This window comes from Brienomyrus brachyistius, chromosome 15 (genome assembly GCF_023856365.1).
Source record: "Brienomyrus brachyistius isolate T26 chromosome 15, BBRACH_0.4, whole genome shotgun sequence".
Lineage (NCBI taxonomy): Eukaryota > Metazoa > Chordata > Actinopteri > Osteoglossiformes > Mormyridae > Brienomyrus > Brienomyrus brachyistius.
The window spans coordinates 11,448,070-11,470,108 of NC_064547.1; the positions used below are offsets into that span (position 1 = coordinate 11,448,070).

At 39.7% G+C, this 22,039-nt stretch overlaps 1 protein-coding gene across 3 annotated transcripts in view; it reads right to left on the bottom strand.

The window, feature by feature from the left end:
• sned1 (sushi, nidogen and EGF-like domains 1) overlaps positions 1-22,039 on the bottom strand; it is a 39,186-nt gene that overhangs the window by 7,196 nt on the left and 9,951 nt on the right. For all 3 annotated transcript variants that reach the window (XR_007382470.1, XR_007382469.1, XM_048975861.1), the window contains exons 2-26: positions 20,408-20,695; positions 19,980-20,120; positions 19,425-19,587; positions 18,956-19,081; positions 18,529-18,642; positions 17,743-17,856; positions 17,370-17,483; positions 16,586-16,636; positions 15,161-15,253; positions 14,752-14,886; positions 14,439-14,558; positions 13,986-14,102; positions 11,532-11,675; positions 10,660-10,833; positions 10,245-10,358; positions 10,001-10,114; positions 7,679-7,792; positions 7,442-7,558; positions 6,454-6,741; positions 4,523-4,706; positions 3,576-3,688; positions 3,043-3,321; positions 1,850-1,982; positions 1,106-1,188; positions 831-923 (exon numbers count right to left, since the gene is read on the bottom strand). Coding sequence is in view for 1 of the 3 variants with exons in the window: in XM_048975861.1 (XP_048831818.1) it covers positions 831-923; positions 1,106-1,188; positions 1,850-1,982; positions 3,043-3,321; positions 3,576-3,688; positions 4,523-4,706; positions 6,454-6,741; positions 7,442-7,558; positions 7,679-7,792; positions 10,001-10,114; positions 10,245-10,358; positions 10,660-10,833; positions 11,532-11,675; positions 13,986-14,102; positions 14,439-14,558; positions 14,752-14,886; positions 15,161-15,253; positions 16,586-16,636; positions 17,370-17,483; positions 17,743-17,856; positions 18,529-18,642; positions 18,956-19,081; positions 19,425-19,587; positions 19,980-20,120; positions 20,408-20,695 (3,526 nt within the window). In the remaining 2 variants the exon portion in view is untranslated. The remainder of the gene's footprint in view (positions 1-830; positions 924-1,105; positions 1,189-1,849; positions 1,983-3,042; positions 3,322-3,575; positions 3,689-4,522; positions 4,707-6,453; positions 6,742-7,441; positions 7,559-7,678; positions 7,793-10,000; positions 10,115-10,244; positions 10,359-10,659; positions 10,834-11,531; positions 11,676-13,985; positions 14,103-14,438; positions 14,559-14,751; positions 14,887-15,160; positions 15,254-16,585; positions 16,637-17,369; positions 17,484-17,742; positions 17,857-18,528; positions 18,643-18,955; positions 19,082-19,424; positions 19,588-19,979; positions 20,121-20,407; positions 20,696-22,039) is intronic.

Genomic DNA, 22,039 nt, shown 5'->3' on the forward strand with positions numbered 1-22,039 from the left:
AACAGTATATCATACTATTCCCTTGGAGAATTTATTTAATCTGATTATATACAGTGCCAGCCAAAACGTCACCTGCTTTTAATGCATTTGTCTCTGCATTCACCTTATAAGGCCTCAAGTCAATGAAGTAATACATATCAAATATTGCAATGACCAAGAGAAGTGTTCAATATCTCAAAATATTCTCAAATTTTACACTCTTCAAAATAGCACAATTTTGCTTTGGCAAGAGGACTATAGACTCTTGCATTCTTTCAATGAGCTTCTAGGTAGTAGCCACCTGGAATGCTTATCCAGTGGTTCTGAAGGAGTTTCCACAACTTCTAGGTACAAAATGACTACTGTATCCTGTTCTTACTCTTTAATCTAACTAATCCCAAACCAGCGGTATAGGGTTTAGGTCAGGGTATTGTACAGTACTGGCCAAAATTGTGAAAACATTTCTAATTTATGGAGATAATTACCTTTGTGAACCTTTGTGAAGGTCCTCCCCCCACACCTTTTACACACATACCCTTATTCTGGCAAGGCAAGGCATCTAGCAGCCTAGGGGCAGCTCTGAAAGGCAGCAGTGGCCACCATAGGTTTGGCTTTCTGCAAACTTATTTAGGTTTTTCTGCAGCTCACAGACAGTGAGGCTGCTGCTGTCCTTGATGTCTTGTTCCTGTAGTGCTTGAGCATCAATAACATTCACTAACAGCCTCTGGAAAATAACTACACTGACACTAAAACCTACAGTTTTAACTACTGATTGCTGAAGTCTCCTTTATTTTTATGTATAAAAACATCCATAAGTGATACTAATATACCTCCTAGGAAACCAAACCCACCAGGCTTTCCCTTTGTGTTGTCCTCTGGAATTTCTAGTGCCAAGTTGATTTTATTGGTTGTTTCTTCCATTCTCTCTATTACGGGCTCAGGTTCTAAAAGAGAGAATATCATGTCCAGTTTCAATGAAGTCAATGTGTGTGAAAGTCTGGCACTTCTACGTTTTGAAATCAGTTATTCTTCGCAGGAATGCATTTCTCATTACCAAACTTAAAAATCCAAGGATTCAGAAATTCTAAATAAAATCTGTCCTTAAGTATTTATGGGTTCTACTCACTTGCACGATACCTGATGGTATTTTTGGACAAGTTAGTGAACTTGGCTGTTATCTTCCCTCTGCCATCAATTAGCTCAGTATATCTAAAGGAAAGAGAGAGGAAATGAGCATAGCATGCACTTTACAGATCCAAAAAATGTATTTGGTTTCATCTGAGCAGTAGGGTCGTGCAGAATTTAGGAGAACCTGTATAGACCCCCATTTGCATATATATACTACAACATTTGCAATTTGTGTGAAACATTGAGAAATGATATTCTGCTGTGCAGGAGTGACATCATGGTGTGGGGATCACACTTGCTATTTAACAAATGTTAAATGTTATTTGAGAAATATGCCAAAGCAATAAAGAAAAACTGTGTGAATCACAGCCTTTTATAGCATAACCACACTGTTGTGCTGTATACATGGACTGATTTGAAAAATGCTCTCATAGTTATAAAAATATGAAACATTCTTCATGAAATGTGCCAAAGCAATCAAGAAAAGCTCTTCCATTGATGTTTTTTCGTAATCGCTTTACAGGCATGTGTGTGTGTGTGTATGTGCGCACATGCATTTTAGCTAATAACTGATCATGTTTGTTTTGTTCTTTTGAAGTAGAAAATAAACACTTTGAGGTATGAATATATATATATATATATATATATATATATATATATATATATATATATGTGTGTGTGTGTGTGTATGTATGTATGTATGTATGCCTCTGTAGTCACTAATGAAGCTATTCTTCCTTACTTAGACAGGTTCTCCAGATGAGTGGCCCCATGCAGGTCGTGTTCCAAAGCACTGTGTATGGGCCCAGACAGCTGCGACTCCAGCTGAGTCTCTGTGGGCTTCACCTTCTCGCTCAGCTCCTGCTCCAATGGTACTGTCAGCATGGAGTGCAGAAGCAGCTCAGAATGTGGATTATTCAGCATAAAATTACATTCAGGTGGATTAAATGAAAAAAAAAGAAACAAGGTCTGAAGAACTGACAAAAAATTTCCATTCTTAATTTCTGTAAAGTTCATATTTGTGCTAAAGAAAACGAATGGTACACAGATGGCTCCAAACCATACTGTCATGTGCCAGAGGAATATACTGCATGCAGAAATCAGTGACTGACAGGCACAGAAGCCAAGAGAATAGAAAATCAGGGAGCAGTGAGAACGTAACAACATCCTTAAGTTGACAGCTACATGGGTCCGTTGTCTGCTGATGAAGAACTACTGTAATTATCACACCAGGAATTCTTCAGATAATGTACGGGGAATTACCTTAATGTGTGCAAGGTAACAAAATTTCCTGTTTGCAGATTCTATTGCTGATACAATCCCACAACAACACAAGGAGGCAGAACCAGACCAATCTGCTGGTTTACAGTTTCCATCCATAAGAATGTGGTAAGAATGTGGGGTAGGTATCGAAAACACAACAAATTTTTTTGCTCACATATTTGACAAATATCCCAAGATCAACTGCAAAGGTAACTTTACTTACATATTCTTCAATTACTTTGGCAGATTTAATGAAACATAACATTCTCAATAACATAAGAGTAGTTCTCAACTGTTTTGCATATGGTGGGTTACTTACATATACTGTATAGTTTTGGGATTATAATTATTACAATGGGAAACTACATAATCCATTTTTCAAACAAGATTTAAGCAATGGAAAATTGTGCCAAATGATGACAATTGTACAAATCTGCATACATGTACTAAAACAATTGGAAATTTGTATGAAGCAATAATAAAGTATGGTCTGATGTGTAGAAGTGACATTATAGTGTGGGGATTACACTTTTTGTTTTGCAAATTGTCATTTGAGGAATCTGCCAAAACAATCAAGAAAATGTAACAGGCAAGATGCAGAGGCTGAAACCGTCATACTGTAATAAATCAGCCCTTGGTACAGTATGTGAAAATTGCATAGATGGAACTTACAGGTTTGGAAAGCCAAGGTCAGAGGCAGGCTGTGTATCTGCTGATGGTCAGTGTTGTAGACAGCTGTCAGTGCTAGCCGGTAGTGCTGCCCAGGGACCAGATCATGCACGACGTAAGAGCCCACATTTCCACTGGGCAGATAACGACTTCTCATATTCAGGCCCCATGTCACGTTCACCACAAAGCCATCTGGGAGGCTACGGGAGTCACTGTCCCAGATGAACCGCACTGATGTGGCAGTCACATGAGCAAGGGAGAAGTTCTGGGGGGGTGAAGGTCCTGGGACCATTGAAAGGGCAAATCAAAGTAGTTAGACTTATAATAGCAACAGCAACACAATCATCAAATGTATGCAAGGCAAGCAATGAACCAGTAATGATCCAGCTTAGTTAGGCCATAATTAGCTTGCAGGCAATGCTAAGTTCGTGGATATATTTAGGTGTAAGATTTGCATAGGTATAAATGTATAATGGTATAGTCGAGTGTGTGGTGCATATGTTTAGAAAGAAAGAAAGAAAGAAAGAGGTACACACTGGTCCAGATACGCAGGGGCCCAGCAGAGTGGCTTGTGGAAGGTAGGTCTTCTGGCCTCAACCCACTTTGCGTCTGAACATCCACAGTATACATGTGGCCTGGGAGAAGGGAACTGACCCAGAAACATACAACACCAGTAACAACATTAACCTAACTTAGTGCACACTTGTTATTTTGTGCATTTATTCATCTATTCATATGCAATAGCCACTTATCCAGTCTTGAGATAAGAGACCAACCTAATGAAATGTGAAACTCATACATTTGCATTCATGCTACTATTGGTCAGTCGTAGTTCATTAATTGCACTGAGTTAACCCAAAGGGAACCGTTTCAGTAAGTCTGTGATGCTGCACAGCCAGTCAGTTCCAGTTCAATTAGACAGGTTACCGGCATCCTTTGTGCGGTACTATAACAGTGGTGTTGTTGTTCTGATTAATGTGGGCCTCCATGTATCCCATGTGCTTTGTGTTTGTGAAAAATAAGTGTTGTACAGTGCATCAGTCTCCTGTAAAGTGTGTGTTTTTTGTTAAACATGTCGGTGTCATGTAAATATCTCTCACTTAGTTTGTACTGATGTTGAGGGGACGAAGACTGCTTGACATTAGCCTGTGTAATAAACGGTGGGAATTCTGGTGAAACTGTGTGCACTGTTTCATTCAAACCGCTATGACCCACAAGATCACTACAATACATTCAGACAAGATGGAACCAGATTTGAACTGCAATTACAAGATATATCATGCAGTAGTACTCCGGGGTCTTTCTTCTTTTGTTTACATTCACAAAAATAAGAATTTTAAAATGCCATAAATGTAAAGGAAGCAGGAAGTACAGAAACCAAGAAATAAGGTGAGTGAGACCCTGTAACAGTACTGCGATGTGCTAATGAAATGTCATGTGCTGACTGTCAGCACTTCTCTGGCTTCCCCTTGAGAATTCTGACCTGAAGCTGTACTCAGTGCTGCTTGCATTTAGCAGGGCAATGTGTGCCCCACCACCATCCGATGGGACGAGTGACACGCGCACCTGGCTGACGGCAGAGTGGGGGGCTGTTTGCACCCGCCAGCTCAGCCAGATCTGCGAGGATGACACATTTACCACCTGCAGCTCCTCCACTTTCCGGGGCCCTGCACATCACATGCAGAGTAATATCATCAAAACTTCACAGCAACCAATTCAGTCTACAGATACGTCTGGTCTTGGTGCTGATGATGAGGATATTTCTCATCAATCCAATGAGATTAAAAAAGAAACAGTACTATAGAATCCAGTGATGTCAATGAGTTTACATACATTGTAATATACGGTGTTCATATACAGTACAGAGAGCCCAAATAACAACAGGAGAATATTAAAGGTGTCATAGAATGCATTTTTCAGTATTTTAAATTGTTCTCTGATGTCTGTAGACTTGCTTTGGTCAAAGAATGCCTAGAAGTGGTTTTACAGGCCCATTTACAACTCTATTATTTGGCCCTAGAATGAAACAGGCTGTTCATCCTTATTTGGTGGGCTTATTGATACTTTGATGAGCTCTGCTGTGATTGGCTGCTTTATAGTGAGGTTATAGCACTATCTCAAGTCTACAAGATCTCAAGTCTCTACTTGTCATGTAAGTCATGTGGCAGTCATGTAAAAGTAATACAATACCTACAATTATGAACAATGCATAATACTTGATGATGATGATGATGATAATGGTTACTGGTTTATGTATTTAATATACAGTATTTTTATTTTTACTTTAGAGTGTACTCTTTATCCATCCATCCATTTTCCAAACCGCTTATCCTACTGGATCGCGGGGGGTCCGGAGCCTATCCCGGAAGCAATGGGCACGAGGTAGGGAACAACCCAGGATGGGGGGCCAGCCCATCGCAGGGCACACTCACACACCATTCACTCACGCATGCACACCTACAGGCAATTTAGCAACTCCAATTAGCCTCAGCATGTTTTTGGACTGTGGGGGGAAACCGGAGTACCCGGAGGAAACCCCACGACGACATGGGGAGAACATGCAAACTCCACACACATGTGACCCTGGCGGAGACTCGAACACATTACATTTTGATTGAGTAAAGTAAAAAGATTGAGTAAAGGGAAAAGTATTGAGAATAGTTACTTTTTTTTAAATTATGAAAATACTTTTAGAATACATCTGCTGTAATATAAAAAAATCTTCATGATTTTTTTTAAGCAAAAATCTTTTTAAAGATATGCCTGTTCATGATTTCTGGTAAGAGAGATTGCTGTTTCATTTTTCAAATGTATTTTTCTGGATCTTTAATCACCACAGAAATAGTGCCATTCAATCCCATTATATTTGAGAGAAGCCTGACATTTCTACGGCCGATAACTCCCAAACTAGGCATCTACCAGCAGAAGGACCTAGACGGACAGATAGCACTAAAGCCCCTTTAAAAATTTTTTTTTTCAGTTTTAGGGGGAACTGTTCCTTTAAGATTGGGAGCGTGATACATGACAGTCCAGGATTTTTGAATCAGCCTGTTTTACCACCTTCTTTTATATATATATGGGATTTAAATTTCAATAGTGTATGAGAATCACTGTATGTCAGTTCCATGCCAAACTTCCTATTCAACTATGCCAAGGTCAGATTTGCATTCTATGGTACCTTTAAAAGCAAGACTGGATTAATGCAGAGGTTAAGCTGGGCTGTAGCCAAGGGCCCTGAATTGTAGGACGCCCAGTTTTTTTCAAATTTTCACAGCAGCATTTTATGTTTTAGGAAGGGCCACAGCAATGACTTTAGCCTAAGGGCTTTCACCCTCCTAAACTGGGCACTGATTAAAACTACTAGCCAGTCTAATTGTAGGTGGCTGTAAAGAAAGCAGAAGTGAGAATGCTTACTAGTGCGAATAAAGGCAACAGCAGGCTGACTGATGTCATTGCTGTTGTTGTTGCGCTTGACAGAGAAGGTTGAGATGTTGTAGAGGTGACCAGGTATGAGGCCACGTAGCAGGTGACTGGACTGCTGCCTGTCCAGGAAGTCTGTCTTGCGGGCACCACGGCCTAGTGGCGCATACGTCACAGCAAAGCCACTGATGAGCTTCTCTGGGGAGTATGGCAGGTCCCAGCGCAGCTCTACCTCTGATTCCTCTACCCTCAGCACATGCAGGCCGGACGGTGGCAACAGATCTAAGGAAGAAAAAAAAGCAGACTTCTTGGTATACAGCCTGACTTATGTTTAATATTATGCCATATTAATATTATCCATGTAATTCACATCCTGGAGATACCATACCCATGCAATATTACAGTACTGTTATAAAACTCAGAAAATCTGACCAGGTACAACCAGGTAAAGCTTTGTTGCACAAGCTTAGTAAAGCTTAAAGAGTTGTTAACACGATGGCAGAGTAATGTACAGCAATATCTAAGTAACTGAATTATTCACCATAATTACGAATGTGTTAATGAACGAAACATATTAGGGATAATCTGTTTACACCAACTACTTAATTCAAATACGTCTATACAGTAGTATAACACATTTGGACAATATTTTAATAAGCAGTATGTGGCTGTGAATTTTGAATTTTTTAATTATTATCTTTGATAAAGGCTGACCAATTTTTCAGAATAACTCCTTTCTAACCCGTAACAGTACAGCCAACTAGTTAACTGTAAAATCTGAAATTTCTAAAAGGGGGAAACATGTGTGACATGATTGTAATCTAAAAGAGAAGTGTGGAACCCCTACCAAATTTGTTTAGTGCACAAGCCCTCTTGGATTTAAACAAAGAGAGAAATTGCATTCAGGTTTTGCTCAGTTATCCCAGCATCCCTCAGTACATAAATATGATTGTCATTCTAGTGAACTGACATTGCTGCTAACCTTTTTCACAGTCTTTTCCAGTGTGACCCACCCTGCAGGTGCAAGTGTAGTTCCCCTTCTGGTCAGTGTAGCAGAAGCCTCGGTTTCCACAGGGCTGCAGTACACAGGGATTCTCCACTAGGAGGCGACAAAGGTTGATTTAGTTGGTGGAGTTATGAGATTCCTCTGGAGCAAAAGCTTCTGGAACACATGCGGATCATGTTACATTAGAGTAATAGTTAGATTATTTCAACTCACAAGTCTGGCAAAATTTTCCAATGAAACCATCCTTGCACAGACACAGTCGACTTCCCATGTAGCCTCTGCACATCCCTCCATTCAGACAAGGGTTTGATTCACATCCTGTCAGTTCTTTAAAAGTGAAATAAATACATATAAACACAGCAAGAACATGAGAAAGTATATGTGACTATAGGTTATATTATCATTGTTTTTTGCCAGCATTACACATCAAATTTCAGACACTACAAATACAGACTGTGTCTTGGGAATGATACCCCGGCTTAAATTGTTTACAATATACAGTATACTGCTGAAGTATAGTATATTGCAGGTTCTGTCAAAAAAAAAAAAACAGATAAAGATACTATTGAATAATAAGTCTCTACAGAGCAACACATACCCGAGGTCTGGAAGGATGCTGTGGTAGTCCCTGTTCCCAAATCCAATTACCCCTAAAGCCTTAACCACTAAACCCCTTTAGACCAGTGGCTCTCCCATCAATTGTGATGAAAAATTAGTAGTCTGAAATCCTAAGTAAAACTGAGCATGTATTTGACCAAATGCAATTTGCTTACAGGCCTCACTGGGGTGTAGGAGTCACCACAGTCATTTTGCTTAACTTTTTAAACAACATCCCATATTTTCAAAAGAAACGTAAAATAATAAAGTGGTAAGTATACAGTCACAAGAAGAAATTAGAACACCCATTAAATATTTATTTTTTTAAGGAATGTCATAATATCAACATTAACTCTCTTTCAAATTATATCTGTAGATAAAGGTGATGTAATTGCATGACTTATGCACAAACAAGAAACAAATGCACTTATTTAACAAAGGAAATTAACTAAGATGCCAATTCCTTCTGAGGAAAGATTTAGGACACCCTTTGCCCTAATAGTTAGTATTTTCCCCCTTTGGCTGAAATAACTTAAGTGAGACATTTTCTATAATCATCTATTAATCTCTGACATCGACTGGCAGAAAATTTCCCTCACTCTCCGATGCAGAATTCCTGAAGCTGTGTGATGTTTGAAGGGTATCTTGTATGCACTTCCGCTTCAAATCACCCCGCAGCATTTCAATAGGATTCAGATCCAGGCTTTGACTTGACCATTCCAGAACTCTCCATTTCTTTCTTGTAAGCCATTCCTTGGTAGATTTACTGGAATGTTTTAGGTCATTGTCATTTGCATGGTCCACCCCCACTTCAGCTTGAACTTCTCAACAGATGTTTTCACATTGTCCTCAAGCACCCTCGGAAATGATGAAGAATTCATAGTGGATGCTGTGATGGTGAGCTGGCCAGGTTCTGCCGCAGCAAACAGCCCCAAACCATTACATTTCCACTGCTATGCTTCATAGTTGGTATGAGGTTATTTTGCTCAAAAGCTGCCTTTGGTTAGCGGCAAACATGTCCACTGTTACTGCAGCCAAATAATTCAATTTCAGACTCATCAGTCCACAGCACGTTGTTCCAAAAGTCCCCTTTTCTAGGTGGGTCTCTGGCAAACTTCAGTGTTGCCCAGATGTTTTTTTAGTGAGGGTTGCTTCTTTGCACAGCTCCCATGTAAATCAAACTTGTGCAGTCTCTTTCTGATAGTAGATGCTTGCACCTTGACATCAACTGTGGCAAGAGCTTCCTATTTGACCCATGATGACATTGTAGGATTTTTGGAGACTTCTTTCAGCATCTTGCGGTCTGCTCTTGGGTTGAATTTGTTAGGACAGCCTGCCAATGTTGACAGTTGACAGTCAACATGTTGACAGTTGGCCAGTTGGCCATGTTGACAGTTGTTTTAAATGTTTTCCACTTGTAAATTGTTTTCTGGACAGTGGAATGGCTGATTCCAAACTCTCTTGAGATCTTATTATATCCTTCCCAGACTCATATGCATCTACAGGCTTCTTTCTGAAGGCCTCAGATAGCTCTTTGGATCTCACCAAGGTGATACCACTCGCAAAAATCAAGAGCAGAGCAAACTAAATGTCTATGGTTTAAATAAAACAGGCTCCACCAAAAAGCTCTGTAACAATGTTCTAACCATTTTCGCCTGATATGGTACATCTGAATCTTATTCTAGAATTTTCTAAAAATAGTGATGAATGTGAGGGTGTCCTAACTAATTCCTCAGTGGAAATTAGCATCTTAGTTAATTTATTTTTTGTAAATAACTGACTTTGTTTCTTGTTTTTTGAAATTACATCACCTTTATCTACAGATATAATTTGAAAGAACAAGATTTAATACTAACATGTTGATATTTTATAATATATATTTACTGGGGTGTACAATTTTTTTCCACATGACTGTAGATGATGCTGGTGTCAGCATACCTGTGTCACAGTCCCGTCCGGCAAAGCCCTGTGGGCAGTGGCAGTAGTATGAGCCAGGCTGGTCAACACAGATGCCTCCATGTTTGCAGGGTTTCGAAAGGCACTCATTCTCATCTAAAGGTATATGCAAACACATAAACTATACAGCACTGTCAAATATATACACACCCAGGCAGATATACACATCCAGGCACAGCAAACAATGTGAACTCAGTGACACAGATAAGAAATGAACCTTTCATACCTGTCTGGCAGCGTAGCCCGTTGAAGCCATTGGCACAATAACAGAGGTAGGATGCCACCCGGTCTTGGCAGGTGCCCCCATTGAGACAGGGCTGGGACAGACACTCATTGATCTCTGGGAAATACGACGAACACAAAATGACCTGTAAGTCACAGCACTTTTCATGCAATGGTCTAAAAAATACAGATTGAAAAGCCATTTTGTTTACATTTTGCCTGTTTTATCACAATTACGATGTACTGTGATGTTTCACTGCATCGTTGTGTTTCCTGTCGAATCTCTTTAGCATAAATCTCTGCACTTATAATGCTTTACTCCCAGTGACCCTGCAGTGGTTTACTGCTCCCCCAGTGCTTTGGCTTCTATCTGAAGAGCTCCCTGGAGGACAGCAAATCAGTGAGCGTTTTAGCCTTACCCTTGCAGACAGGGGGCTGGCTCCAGGCCCCCTGGCTCCCGCATATACTCTGTGTGGCCTGAGGTTGGGGCATGTATCCACGGTGGCAGGTGTACAGTGCTATGGAGCCAGGCGTGCTGGAGGTGAACTGTACATCTGCATTCTTCACTTGAGCAGGTGGCCCACAATCCAGCCCTGGATCAAATGTATGGGTACTGTAATTAAAATTTAGCTAGAGCACTCCAGGAAGTTCCATAAGAAATAGATGTGCTCTATATGCATCCTTTATTTACTTTCAAAAACACACCATATTAAATAGGGGGTAGAGCTGCCACAACTTCAGTGCACCCTGGCTTACATTCTACAGTTGTGTGGAACCCCATGTAGGTCACAATGACGAAGCAGAACCGACATTCACATATGCCACTCTCATTTGTAGAGAACATGGACATTTTTTTACGATTACTTTTTGAACTGCTCTGTAGAAGTGTATGCACAGCAACTTAAAAATAGAATCCTCTTCTGCAAATTTACAGACAGATAAGCTTTTGCAGTGCACATACTGTAATAGGCGCTTTCCCATATCAAGAACCATTTTTGAGGAACAACAACCTTTTTCTGATTATGCCTATATATGTGTGTGTCTGCATATATATATATATATATATATATATATATATATATATATATGAATTTATAGATTGATTTTTAAAATATATTGGTATTATTACGTGCAACCAAATGCATTAAATATCTAACATTTATAAATTTATATGATATTACAAAACAATAATATATAAATGTACTGGATTTCTGAACACAGGAAACAGCTTAGAATTTTGAAGAATTTGGGATATTCATAGTATTAGAACTGAGAGACAGAGATTACCTACTTGTCAGTGTTTGGGCTGCAGCTCTGCTTACTTCACAGTGCCTTCCACCATAGCCAGTAGGACATTCACACTTGTACTTTCCAATGTAGTGAAAACAGGTGCCCCCATTTAGACAGGGGCTGGATGAGCAAGGGTCCGGTTTTCCTGAGACACAGAAAACATATCAAAAAGTGAAAAGCACATATCTCCAGAAATACATTATTTCAGAGCAAACCTAAACAAACATAATGAGGCACCATTAGCACCAGAAACAGAAATCTATCTTTACAGAGACATCAACGAACAGTTGTGATGTAATCAATACAAGCGACCATCATGAAATTAACTGTTAACTAGTAAAAACGTGAATACTAGTGATACATCTAATTTAATACATCACACTTTCAGTAAATGTCAAACACTATCAGTCAACAGAGCAGAATAAGTCTATTCCATCAATAGAAAAAAATCACAATCATCAAAAAGTGGACATATCCAACAGTGACATCATGAATATTTATGACTGGCAGCTGCTGACCAAAAAGAGAATCAAATTCCACACTGACCACCCCCCCGCAGTATAATCTTGATCATATGCAGTATTATTCATTACTATCACATTATTTTAATGCTACATATACAATTTTTCATAACACTCTTGTCCTAAAGGTTTTTCTACTGGTTGCTAATTTCAATCAAAATGTTGCCCTCTTTCCCAAGCCTTAAATTATATACTATCAGGATTGGTCCCCGTCTTGTCCTGTTTGTGTCCGTCGTCTCACCTGTTACCTGTTACTCATAGCCCTTTGTGTTTGGTTGATTAGTAGTAGCCTGCCCCTGTCCCTTGTTGAAGCCCTCGTTATCGGGATATTACTGTGTATGCCTGCCATTCCACTGTACTTCAGGTGATCATTGGAATTCTTTGAAGGTGGCTTGCGAAATGTTTTGGGAGTTAGTGGTTCTCTCATGTTTAGTCTAGCCTTGATTAAGTTCTCATTTTACCTACCTGCCTGGGTTTAGACCAGGGGTTTCAAACTCTAGTCCTGGAGGGACCGGAGCCCTGCACATTTTTGGGTTTCCCCTCATTTAACACACTTGATTCAACTCCTTGCAACTCCTTGTGCTAATTATCACACAGCTCCTGAGTGGAATCATTTGTGGTGGAACAGGGAAAGAGCTAAGCTGCACATGGCTCCAGTTCTTGAGGACTGGAGTTTGACCCCCCTGGTTTAGACTCTTTGAGGTCCCCTTTGTTTCCTCTCTTTCTGAGTTCAGTTTGAAATAAAGTTGCCTTTGTGTTTCTAAGCCACACTATGGATCTTCCATTCACCATGCATGGCCCGCCATAACATATACCTATTAACATGCTGAGCTCTGATGCTTAGAAATTGACAGTTTGATAGGTCCCCCTTTTCTGAAGTACAGCAATTGTAGAGATACAAGTAAAAATCATAGAGTGACTTGATTAAAACATGAGTCGTCTATGCAGCATTACTGTTTTGCTTTACATGCAACACAAACATACTGTATGAAGAAAATCCATAACATCACCATAGCAGAAAAGCACATCTGTCAACTACCTATAGTTTCCTTTGTTGTCACTTACTTTAATGGTGTCCGCTACATGTCATCAACCCAAGAATTTAATGCAATCAGCCTTTTCAAACTCCCACGTTTTTTTCCTCACCATGTCATGTTTGGCTAACTGGAGCTGCACGCCTGTGTCAAACTACCAATCCTAACTATAGGGTTGCCACTTCAGTAATAAATACAGAAGTAAGGGAGGCCACCTCACCAGGGAGGGGGGATGGTGTAAGGCAATACAGAAAAATTTGCATCCCATATTTGTTCAACACGGGACATGGTATTTAATTTTTCAATACTTGACGATTTCAAATGGGCGGCCACTCTTATCCTTAAATTTCCAAAAAGAGTCAATTGTATGACTGCACTGACATGTTCCTTTTACAAAATTAACAAAATCTGAACAAGAAAGGTTACTACAATCAATATGAACAGCATTTATAAATCAACTTACAATATTTTTAAATAGAACTCTCTATTTCACTTAAAGTATATCAATGTCATCCAACATACAGTGATGCATTCACTGATGTTTGTGACAGCTGCAGGTGACAAATTTCTAAATGATTTTGCATTGTGCCATCTTTCTTTTAGAACATGTTTGATTTAGTTTACCGCAAAGTGTTAATTAATACATTAACTAACATGCAGGAACCGCGTTAAGGCGGTGCTATTCATGCCTTAATTCATATGACTCATGTCATAGTTACATTAGTTCTTCATTAGTTCTTGATTAATACATGTCTTAGCTCATCATTAGTTCATAGTCAAGAAATTACTAATTCACGTATTAGTACATGCTAATTCATGTACTGTTATTATGAAGTGTTACCAAGGTATATGGTGGTCCAGCATATGCAGGCATTCATGCTCACCCAGGGCTAAACTTACCAACTTCACAATGCTTCCCTGTGAACCTGTAGGGACACAGACAGTAGTACTGTCCCGCCTCCTCTATGCAGGAGCCGCCGTTACGACAGGGGCTGGAGGCACAGACACTCAATCTGGCTGAAGGGAGACATGAAACATGCTTAATTATTCCAATACTGCACCAGGGACTTTAAGCTCGTTTCAGCCCTTTTTAATTTTTTAAATTTCTCAGTACTTAATTTTAATATAATTTTATATACTTATATATTAAATACTAAAATTGTGTCAGTGCCTTTGCCAGAACAAATCTGAAGAGGGGGGTGGGATTGGGTAAGCAAATATTCCACAGCCACACCCCTGGGAGAGGCCAGGCTCATTCATTTTTGGATCATTGTTAAAAAACAAAATAAAAGACAGTGTCCTTGGTGGGTGGTGTTTGTGCTGTCATACATGTTAGTGTAGGAATGGTATTACCTTTCTCACAATGCCTCCCCCTGTATCCATGTTGGCATTCACATGTGTAGCCCCCATCCCGCTCATAGCAGAAGCCTCCATTCAGACAGGGGGAGGAGTCGCAGACTGCTTGCGTCTGCACTGGAATCACCCACACATACACTCATTTGACAGCACCAAGACACTCATCTTTGGTCTTTCTGCATAGATTTCTCAGAACATATTACGCATATTATTGTATTTTATGGTCAGAACTCTATGACCAACATGTTTGTTTTTTTTTCTTGGGATCAAAATACCTAGAGCACAATGTGAAGGTTATTTAGCTGCTTACCAAAGGGGTAGAAGTGCCTGTGATCTATGTCAGTCATTCCAGTCTGGCAGGTGCACAGGTAGGTGCCCTGATACTCCAGGCAAGGCCCCCCATCTGGACATGGGCTGCTGCTGCTGCATGGGGTCTGAGTGACCTCTTGGGTGACAGATGGAAACAAACCATAAGCAAAGGCCACAAGATTCACAGTGACAAACAAGATTCACAAACAAGTTCTCTCTTTATGTCAACAAATAAATGTCACTAGAGGAATTAGTATTATCTAGGCAAATTATTATTCGGTTTAATTATGATCATTTGTACAATTTCCCTGGTATTTGGCAATTTTGTGAAACTGCTGTTCAAAAAAAAAACCCTGCATGCAAGGAAATGGTCCTAATAATAATTAGAGAAGGTTTCAGGAAGTACCTACCAAACTGGCAGTATACTCCAGTGTACCTGGATGGGCAGTCACAGCTACCACTTACATCCACACATACACCCCCGTTTTGACATTGGCACTCCTCTGCAAAGACACAAATGTTTCACTTTCAGCACATCTTTCCCAAATATTTTACAGGGCTAGGTGTTTGAACGTGTGTGTTTCTCCCACAATAGCGGTAAATATGATTTTATTTTCCTCTATCAACTTCTCCCACCACCCCATAACTTCAGGGCATCAAAGGAAGTAGCAACTAAATCCCTTCTTTCTAATGTTCAGACATCCTCAATGAGGAATGATGCATTCCTGAAATCTTGGAATGTGTTTGTTGATAAGGAAATATGAGACTAATGGCAATTAATGGTTGGTAATTGCTTGGAGATCAGTATCTTCAGTGATCAGGTGTTCTCCATGTCCTGTTGCTGCACTCATTCTCCTGCTTTGGAGTACTCAGGGCCTTTTTCCACTGCGTGATCCAAATGAGCGAGGCAGGAAGGAATTCCAGAGATTTAAGAGAGCCTATATAAATGCTGATAGCTATTTCAGCTTAAGGGTGAGGAGTTGCATGAATTTGCAATGGCTCACGCAATTTTTTTCAAAACAAAAGCACGCAGTGAATGGCTTCAACAGGTGAAACCAATCCCTCAAGTCAACCAGCCAGAGCTGAGACACTTTTCGAAAACAAAAATTAATTAACAGTGCAACACTATATAATGGTGTAAAATAATTCACTAAAAAGCTAAGAACAGTTCACTTCATCCTGGAAAATGTTTCAACAGCAGTCATTTTTAGACATAATATTGTATCCAAGGTGAGACCCTAAAGTCAAGTTTAAAAAAAAAAACATATATCTAAATAAAACTGTACTGTACTTCCTCATCTTAAAAAAATACTAAATTCAAAACATTTCTCTCATAAAAAAACACCATTGCAGTCTATTCAGGCATCTCTTTTTGCCGGCAAACTTATAAAACACTATAAAATAACTGTTTAAAACATCAGGCAACTGTTGTTTCTAGCTTCCACTATTAATTAATTACACCTTCGCATTTATGGCCATAGTAACCTGGTAAGCAAATGCAGTTGTATATTAAAGGCCTGATATATATACAGGATTGATTCTTACATCCTTCCCCCTCTCAGGATGCTGTAAAATTCAAGAATTACAGCTAGAGTGTAAGCACAGCTGCTGTTCTCCAGATTGTATCTTTTGGCTTACAGGAGAGCTTAAGACACTTGATGCAATTCGGAAACGAGACCTAAATTTAAACACATTTTCCTAGGGGCACCATGTAAAAAAACACTAATAGGAATAATTTCCTTTGAATAATGTTGAACATATTTCTACTTTTCATGTCATCTTTTTATGAATTATAACATTGAAAATAATTCTTTCTTTAACTGTAAAATACGTGCCTGTTAGTCTTTCAGTTACAGCCAATGAGAAATTCCCCTGAATCTCGATTTCTGTAAAATAAAATCAAGAAATATTTGACAATGAAAACAATCAAATCTGCACAGACAAATCTGTATTTTCCAGTTGAAGTTAAATAAAAATACAGATCAAAGCAAAACCATTCATTCAACCAACTGCTTATTCATTAAGGGGGGGGGGGGGGTGAATCTTATCCCAGGCAACGTTGGTAAAACAGGATGACAGAACAAGATGACAAAGCAAAATGTGTTACATAATTACATATTCTTATAACAATTTAACTTTACTCCACAGTTTAGCAAGTTGATTAAAATTCAGAAATCTTATATTGACATAGATGAGTAGAGAACTGGCTGAGAGGTCCTGATTTTCAGCTCAGACATCCGCTTCTGTGGAGCAACCACTGACCACAACAAGACTCTAAAAAAGACTCTAAAAACACAATATGCTTCCGGAATGTTCCGGCAAGCTTGCGGGCTTATTCCAACATGTGGTTTGCAGCCATAATCATCCAATTTTCCCCGTTCAAGTTTATTCAGATTTCATCTTTTCATTTTTCCTGTTGTAAAAATGTTATATTACAGGATGCCACACAGAAATGGAAAGTAAGTCATACATAAGCTATGTAAACATTTTTACCAAAAAGCTATTGAAACAAAAGCAAAGGTGGAAAACGTACAGTCAAATGTTCGCAGAGAGTGAGGTCAGGAGTTGGGGCGAGTATGGATGGGAACCCTGGACTGGGAAAATCAGGACTTGTCCCACCTGTTTCACAGTGCATTCCAGTGAAGGAGGCAGGGCAGGTACAAGTATAGTTGTTCAACCAGTCGACACATTCTCCCCCATTCAGACATGGCTCGGATTCGCATTCGTTAACATCTGAATCAGTAGAAATAACACAAAATATTCCAGTTATTGAGATGGTTTATTGAGGTCCATTTACTCGAAAAATAATGACATAAATTTATTTATCAGACACATTTGTCCAAGGGGACATACAAGCAAGGATTAAATAGTAGGGTGAGACATTGTCCCTGGATGGAATATTAGTGTAGAATACTTTCTGTGGCACTAATGACCAACATTTAGAATCATTTGAGAATTATGGAGGACTTATGCTTTGACAGCAGCTGCCCACCTGTCTCACACAGTGGCCCAGTGAAGCCTGCAGCACACAGACAGGTGAAATTGCCCACGCCTTGGACACACTGTGCTTTGTTCTGACAAGGCCTTTCCAAGCACTCATCAATGTCTGTAATATAAACAAGTATACATATACACAGTTTAGCATCTGTACCTATTAGGAATTTACACTGGATTACTTTTTAAATAATAACGCCACCTACGTTATTGCATCTAAAAATAAATGTGTCCATTTTTCAGCTCAGCTGCTATCATTATGTGGACATTATTAGGATGGCCAGATTAGTCCTGAGAGCAGGTAGAATAAGGGGGTTTGAGGAGAAAAGCTCACACTATGGCATCTTTATTATTTACTTACTAAGGATTTTATCCAAAACAAATAACAAAGCTGCTTGTATTTTATAGTCATAATCCAGGTCTATTGCATTTCCACTTGACATTTAACATCCACCTGTTACAGTAAGTCACTGTTTTAATCCTAACAATACCTACTGCTATGCTGTGAAGAAAAAAAAGTACCAATCTGTACCTTTGAGGGTACAATTCCTTATCACTAGGGCTGTACCCTCAAGGGTCTGCCTGTACCCTAGCTATAGGTAAATGTACTTTTTGATGTGCAGAAATTAAACAAACATGTTTGTACCATTGGTGGTATGTTAATGTTGTTTGTACCTTGGGGAACAAAACTGTACCAGAGCTGTACCCCTTTTCTGGCAATGTATACTTGATGAAATTGTTGTCATGATTATCCAAAGGATAAAGAACTGCAGGATATTATTACCTATTTCACACAACTGACCCTTGTAGCCCGGTCCACACACGCAGGTGTAGCTATTTGTCTGGTCTTTGCACAAGCCACCATTTTGACAGGGGTGTGAGGCACATTCATCCACATCTGAGGAGAAAAACACAAGAAAAACCACAGACGACAAATGGACGCTGACGCTCAAAATGGAAAAAAGTATTGGTATGAGAAGCATGGTAGGAAAATGTGGTGTTAAGATATCCTGAAATCAAATGATCCGTGGATTGGCAGGTCTTGTGGAAAAGGCTTCATTGTGCAGTATGGTGGAGCTGATCAGCTACACTAAAGGAGCCACTACATCAAGCAGTGCCATGGTATGTAAAATTCAGTCCCGGTGGTACGGAAACAGAAAATGCTGCATTGCTGGATGAAAGCAGAAAACATCTATCAGGGAGCTGCTGACCTATCTGGCACGTCCTTCCGGTGAAGCCAGCCAGGCAGGAGCAGCTGAAGGATGGGTTTCCTGTGATGCAGTCATCGATGCAACGTCCTCCATTCATGCAGGGCCTCAGGTTCTGGCACACAAATGCTGGGGGAGGGACAGATACACCTCTCCATGGAAACACCATAGATGAACAAAGAGTCACATGCAGCAGGAAAACTTATCCTGTTAACTTCTTCAGCTATATAGGTTTAATTCAGCTACACAGACTCAGTTTAACATAACAAGAAATCAAAACAATGGAATAGGGATGTAATTTTCCCCAAGAACCTAAAAGAACTTGTACAAATATGGCCATGAAAATACCCATTGCTTGCTGAAGTTTTTTTTACTGTATGAATAAAAAATCTATTGCATTTTTGTAATAATAAGCCACTCAAAGGCTCCTCTGTGGGCCCCACAGTACACCAGGCTTTGGAAAGGATCCTACCTGAATGGTTGCAGCCACCCACACGCACCAGTGCATCATCAATGCGGAAGACCCAGCGCCCAGGGTAGCCCACATTAGTGGTGCTCTCCACATCTACCACATCACTGGTACGAGAGCCTGGTATATTAAAGTAGCGCTGACCATCGCCTGCATTGAAGCCTGCCTGGGGAGACAGCAGTGCGCTCCCATCATATCGCCTAAACAAGAAATCCAGCCCGCTGGCACAGGCCTTAAAGTAGAGCTACTGCAGCAGATACAAGAAATCAAATTGGGTTGTCGGAGTCTTTTTGGTTAGTTTTTCATTTGGCTGTTATTCTAATTTAAAATGATTCTAATAAATCAAATCAAATTGTGCCAAATTTGCTATTTAAATGTATATTGGCAAGACAGTGTAAACCACCACCCAGGGCCATCTAGAGTACAAACAATGGCCATCTAAGACCATCCAAGACCATCCAGAGTACAGCAGTTGAATCCACAATTCTTATTTGTTCGGGGTACATGGTTATAATTGATTGGCTATAGTGAAATCTGTGAGGAATGAAGAAGCCTTACCTGTGCTGCAATTCCACCAAGGCCTACAAGGTCTCCTCCACTGCTAGCATGCATTCCAGTAGTCCATGTAATATTATGGTAATGAAAGATGGTGAAGGACAGCTCTTCGTCAGTGATGAGAATGACTTGGAATGTGTTTACCTGCAGGAAGTTTAATCCAGGTGATGTCAGAGTTTGCACCATTTTCACACCAGATTAAAACAAACAGTGGACAGTTTGTTGGTAGTACAATGAAGCATTGACACTCTTGAACCTTCTTTACGTATAGAAACAACTTAAAATGTCAATATAGCAGTAAGAAGCACTACAGACCTGTAGACATGACATATGACATTCATATGCTTATGTAGACGTGCAGAAACACTAGAAAGACATTGAGCATCAATAGATATCAGGATTATCAGGAACAAGATAAATAAAAATTATACCGGTGTTAAGGAACTGCCTCCAAAGAAGGTAACTTGATGCCAGGTAGCAATGAAGACCCAGGAGGTAGTGAAACTGGGGAACTCTGGGAAATGCTGGCTGACGTCATTGGTGGCTCTCTGAAGAATGGCTGGGTCCTTGGTCTCTCTGTAGAAGACCTGCCCTGCATGTCTGTTGTCCACATCTGCCCAAAAGGGGGCAACCACTCTTCGATCTCCAGAGATGGGGAAGACAACAGGTGTAAACTGAGACACCTCTCTCAGGAATGAAACTAGGCCATTGTTGTTGACCTGTGGCACCAAGCAACACAGAGGGGTTAGCACAAGATCTCAAGCCTCCATTCTCTCATGTTCTAGGCTTGCCCAACCATTTATCACAGAGGATGCCTGGAGTGAACTAACATGTTCACCTACTCTATCTTTAATTACCCAAATTACAGAATGCTGTAAAAGACGGTTTTTATAAATAAAGTCCTTCATTTAGGTTGCCATATGTCATGGATTCTTTCTGAAATGGCTACAGTAAATAACTTTGGAGTAGAAATCAAAAATTGTTGAATTTCTACTGCACCACTGAAAACATCCTGACTGGATACATCATGGTGTGATTATTGGGTAACCAGATTCCTCAGGGTCTCAATCTACTGTGAAAGATTGTTTAGACAGCATTTACGATAATTGGCACAGATCTTCTACATCTCTACATCTCCCACTGCCAGAAAAATGCCTGCTACCCAGGTCACACCCTCTTTACACTCTTTCCCTCCTAGAACACTTTCTGTGCATCACCACTTCCACCATCCACAGACAGATTATTTTCTCTAGTTTAGTTTGCAAGTTTCAACCAAGATATCACTATAATTAAGACAAATTTGATGTCTTGTGTGTGTGTGTGTGTGTGTAAAGAATATTTGGTAACACTTCACTTAAAGCAGTCATACATGCATTATGGATACCTTCATACATTCAGAAAGTACAATACATGCTTTTACCACCAAACAGAACAGAATAGCTGGCCATTAGCACCTACTCAAAGATGTTGCCATAAATAAATGAGCTGAGCAGTAAACTGATGTGTAGAGCTTTACTGTTCTGTGAGCAGGGGATGGTGGGAAATGTAGTCTATGCAAATGTGATGTGCTACCCTTGCTATGTCACCATTACTCCCAAACCGGACCGGACACATTCACACCAAAACGCCAATTGTAACCAAAATTCAAAAAGTGACCCCTTCACTTTTTACAGCATGTTATCCACATCCAATTCTTTCATCGTTTGTCAGCTAGATTAAGATCAGGCTTTTTCTTACGTTCAAATTTTTATGGATATTATATGGAAGTCTCACCAAAACATTACTACTCTGTCACAGGAAAAAAAGCCTAGCAAGTTTTGCTATTTTAATGATCATTTTCAAGATTATCTAGTATATGTTTAAAAATTAGCTTAAAGTCTACATCTGCAGCTTTTGCTTGAATGCTGCATGCGTTCTCAGAGACAATCATAATCCTTGCTGTTTAAATCACTCCTGGTCAGGTTTGTGAGCAATTTATGCTGAACTCCTTTTTGTTTCATGAATACCCCAATATTTATTACAAGAAAATCACATTGCAGTATTTAAAAAATTTACAATACCAT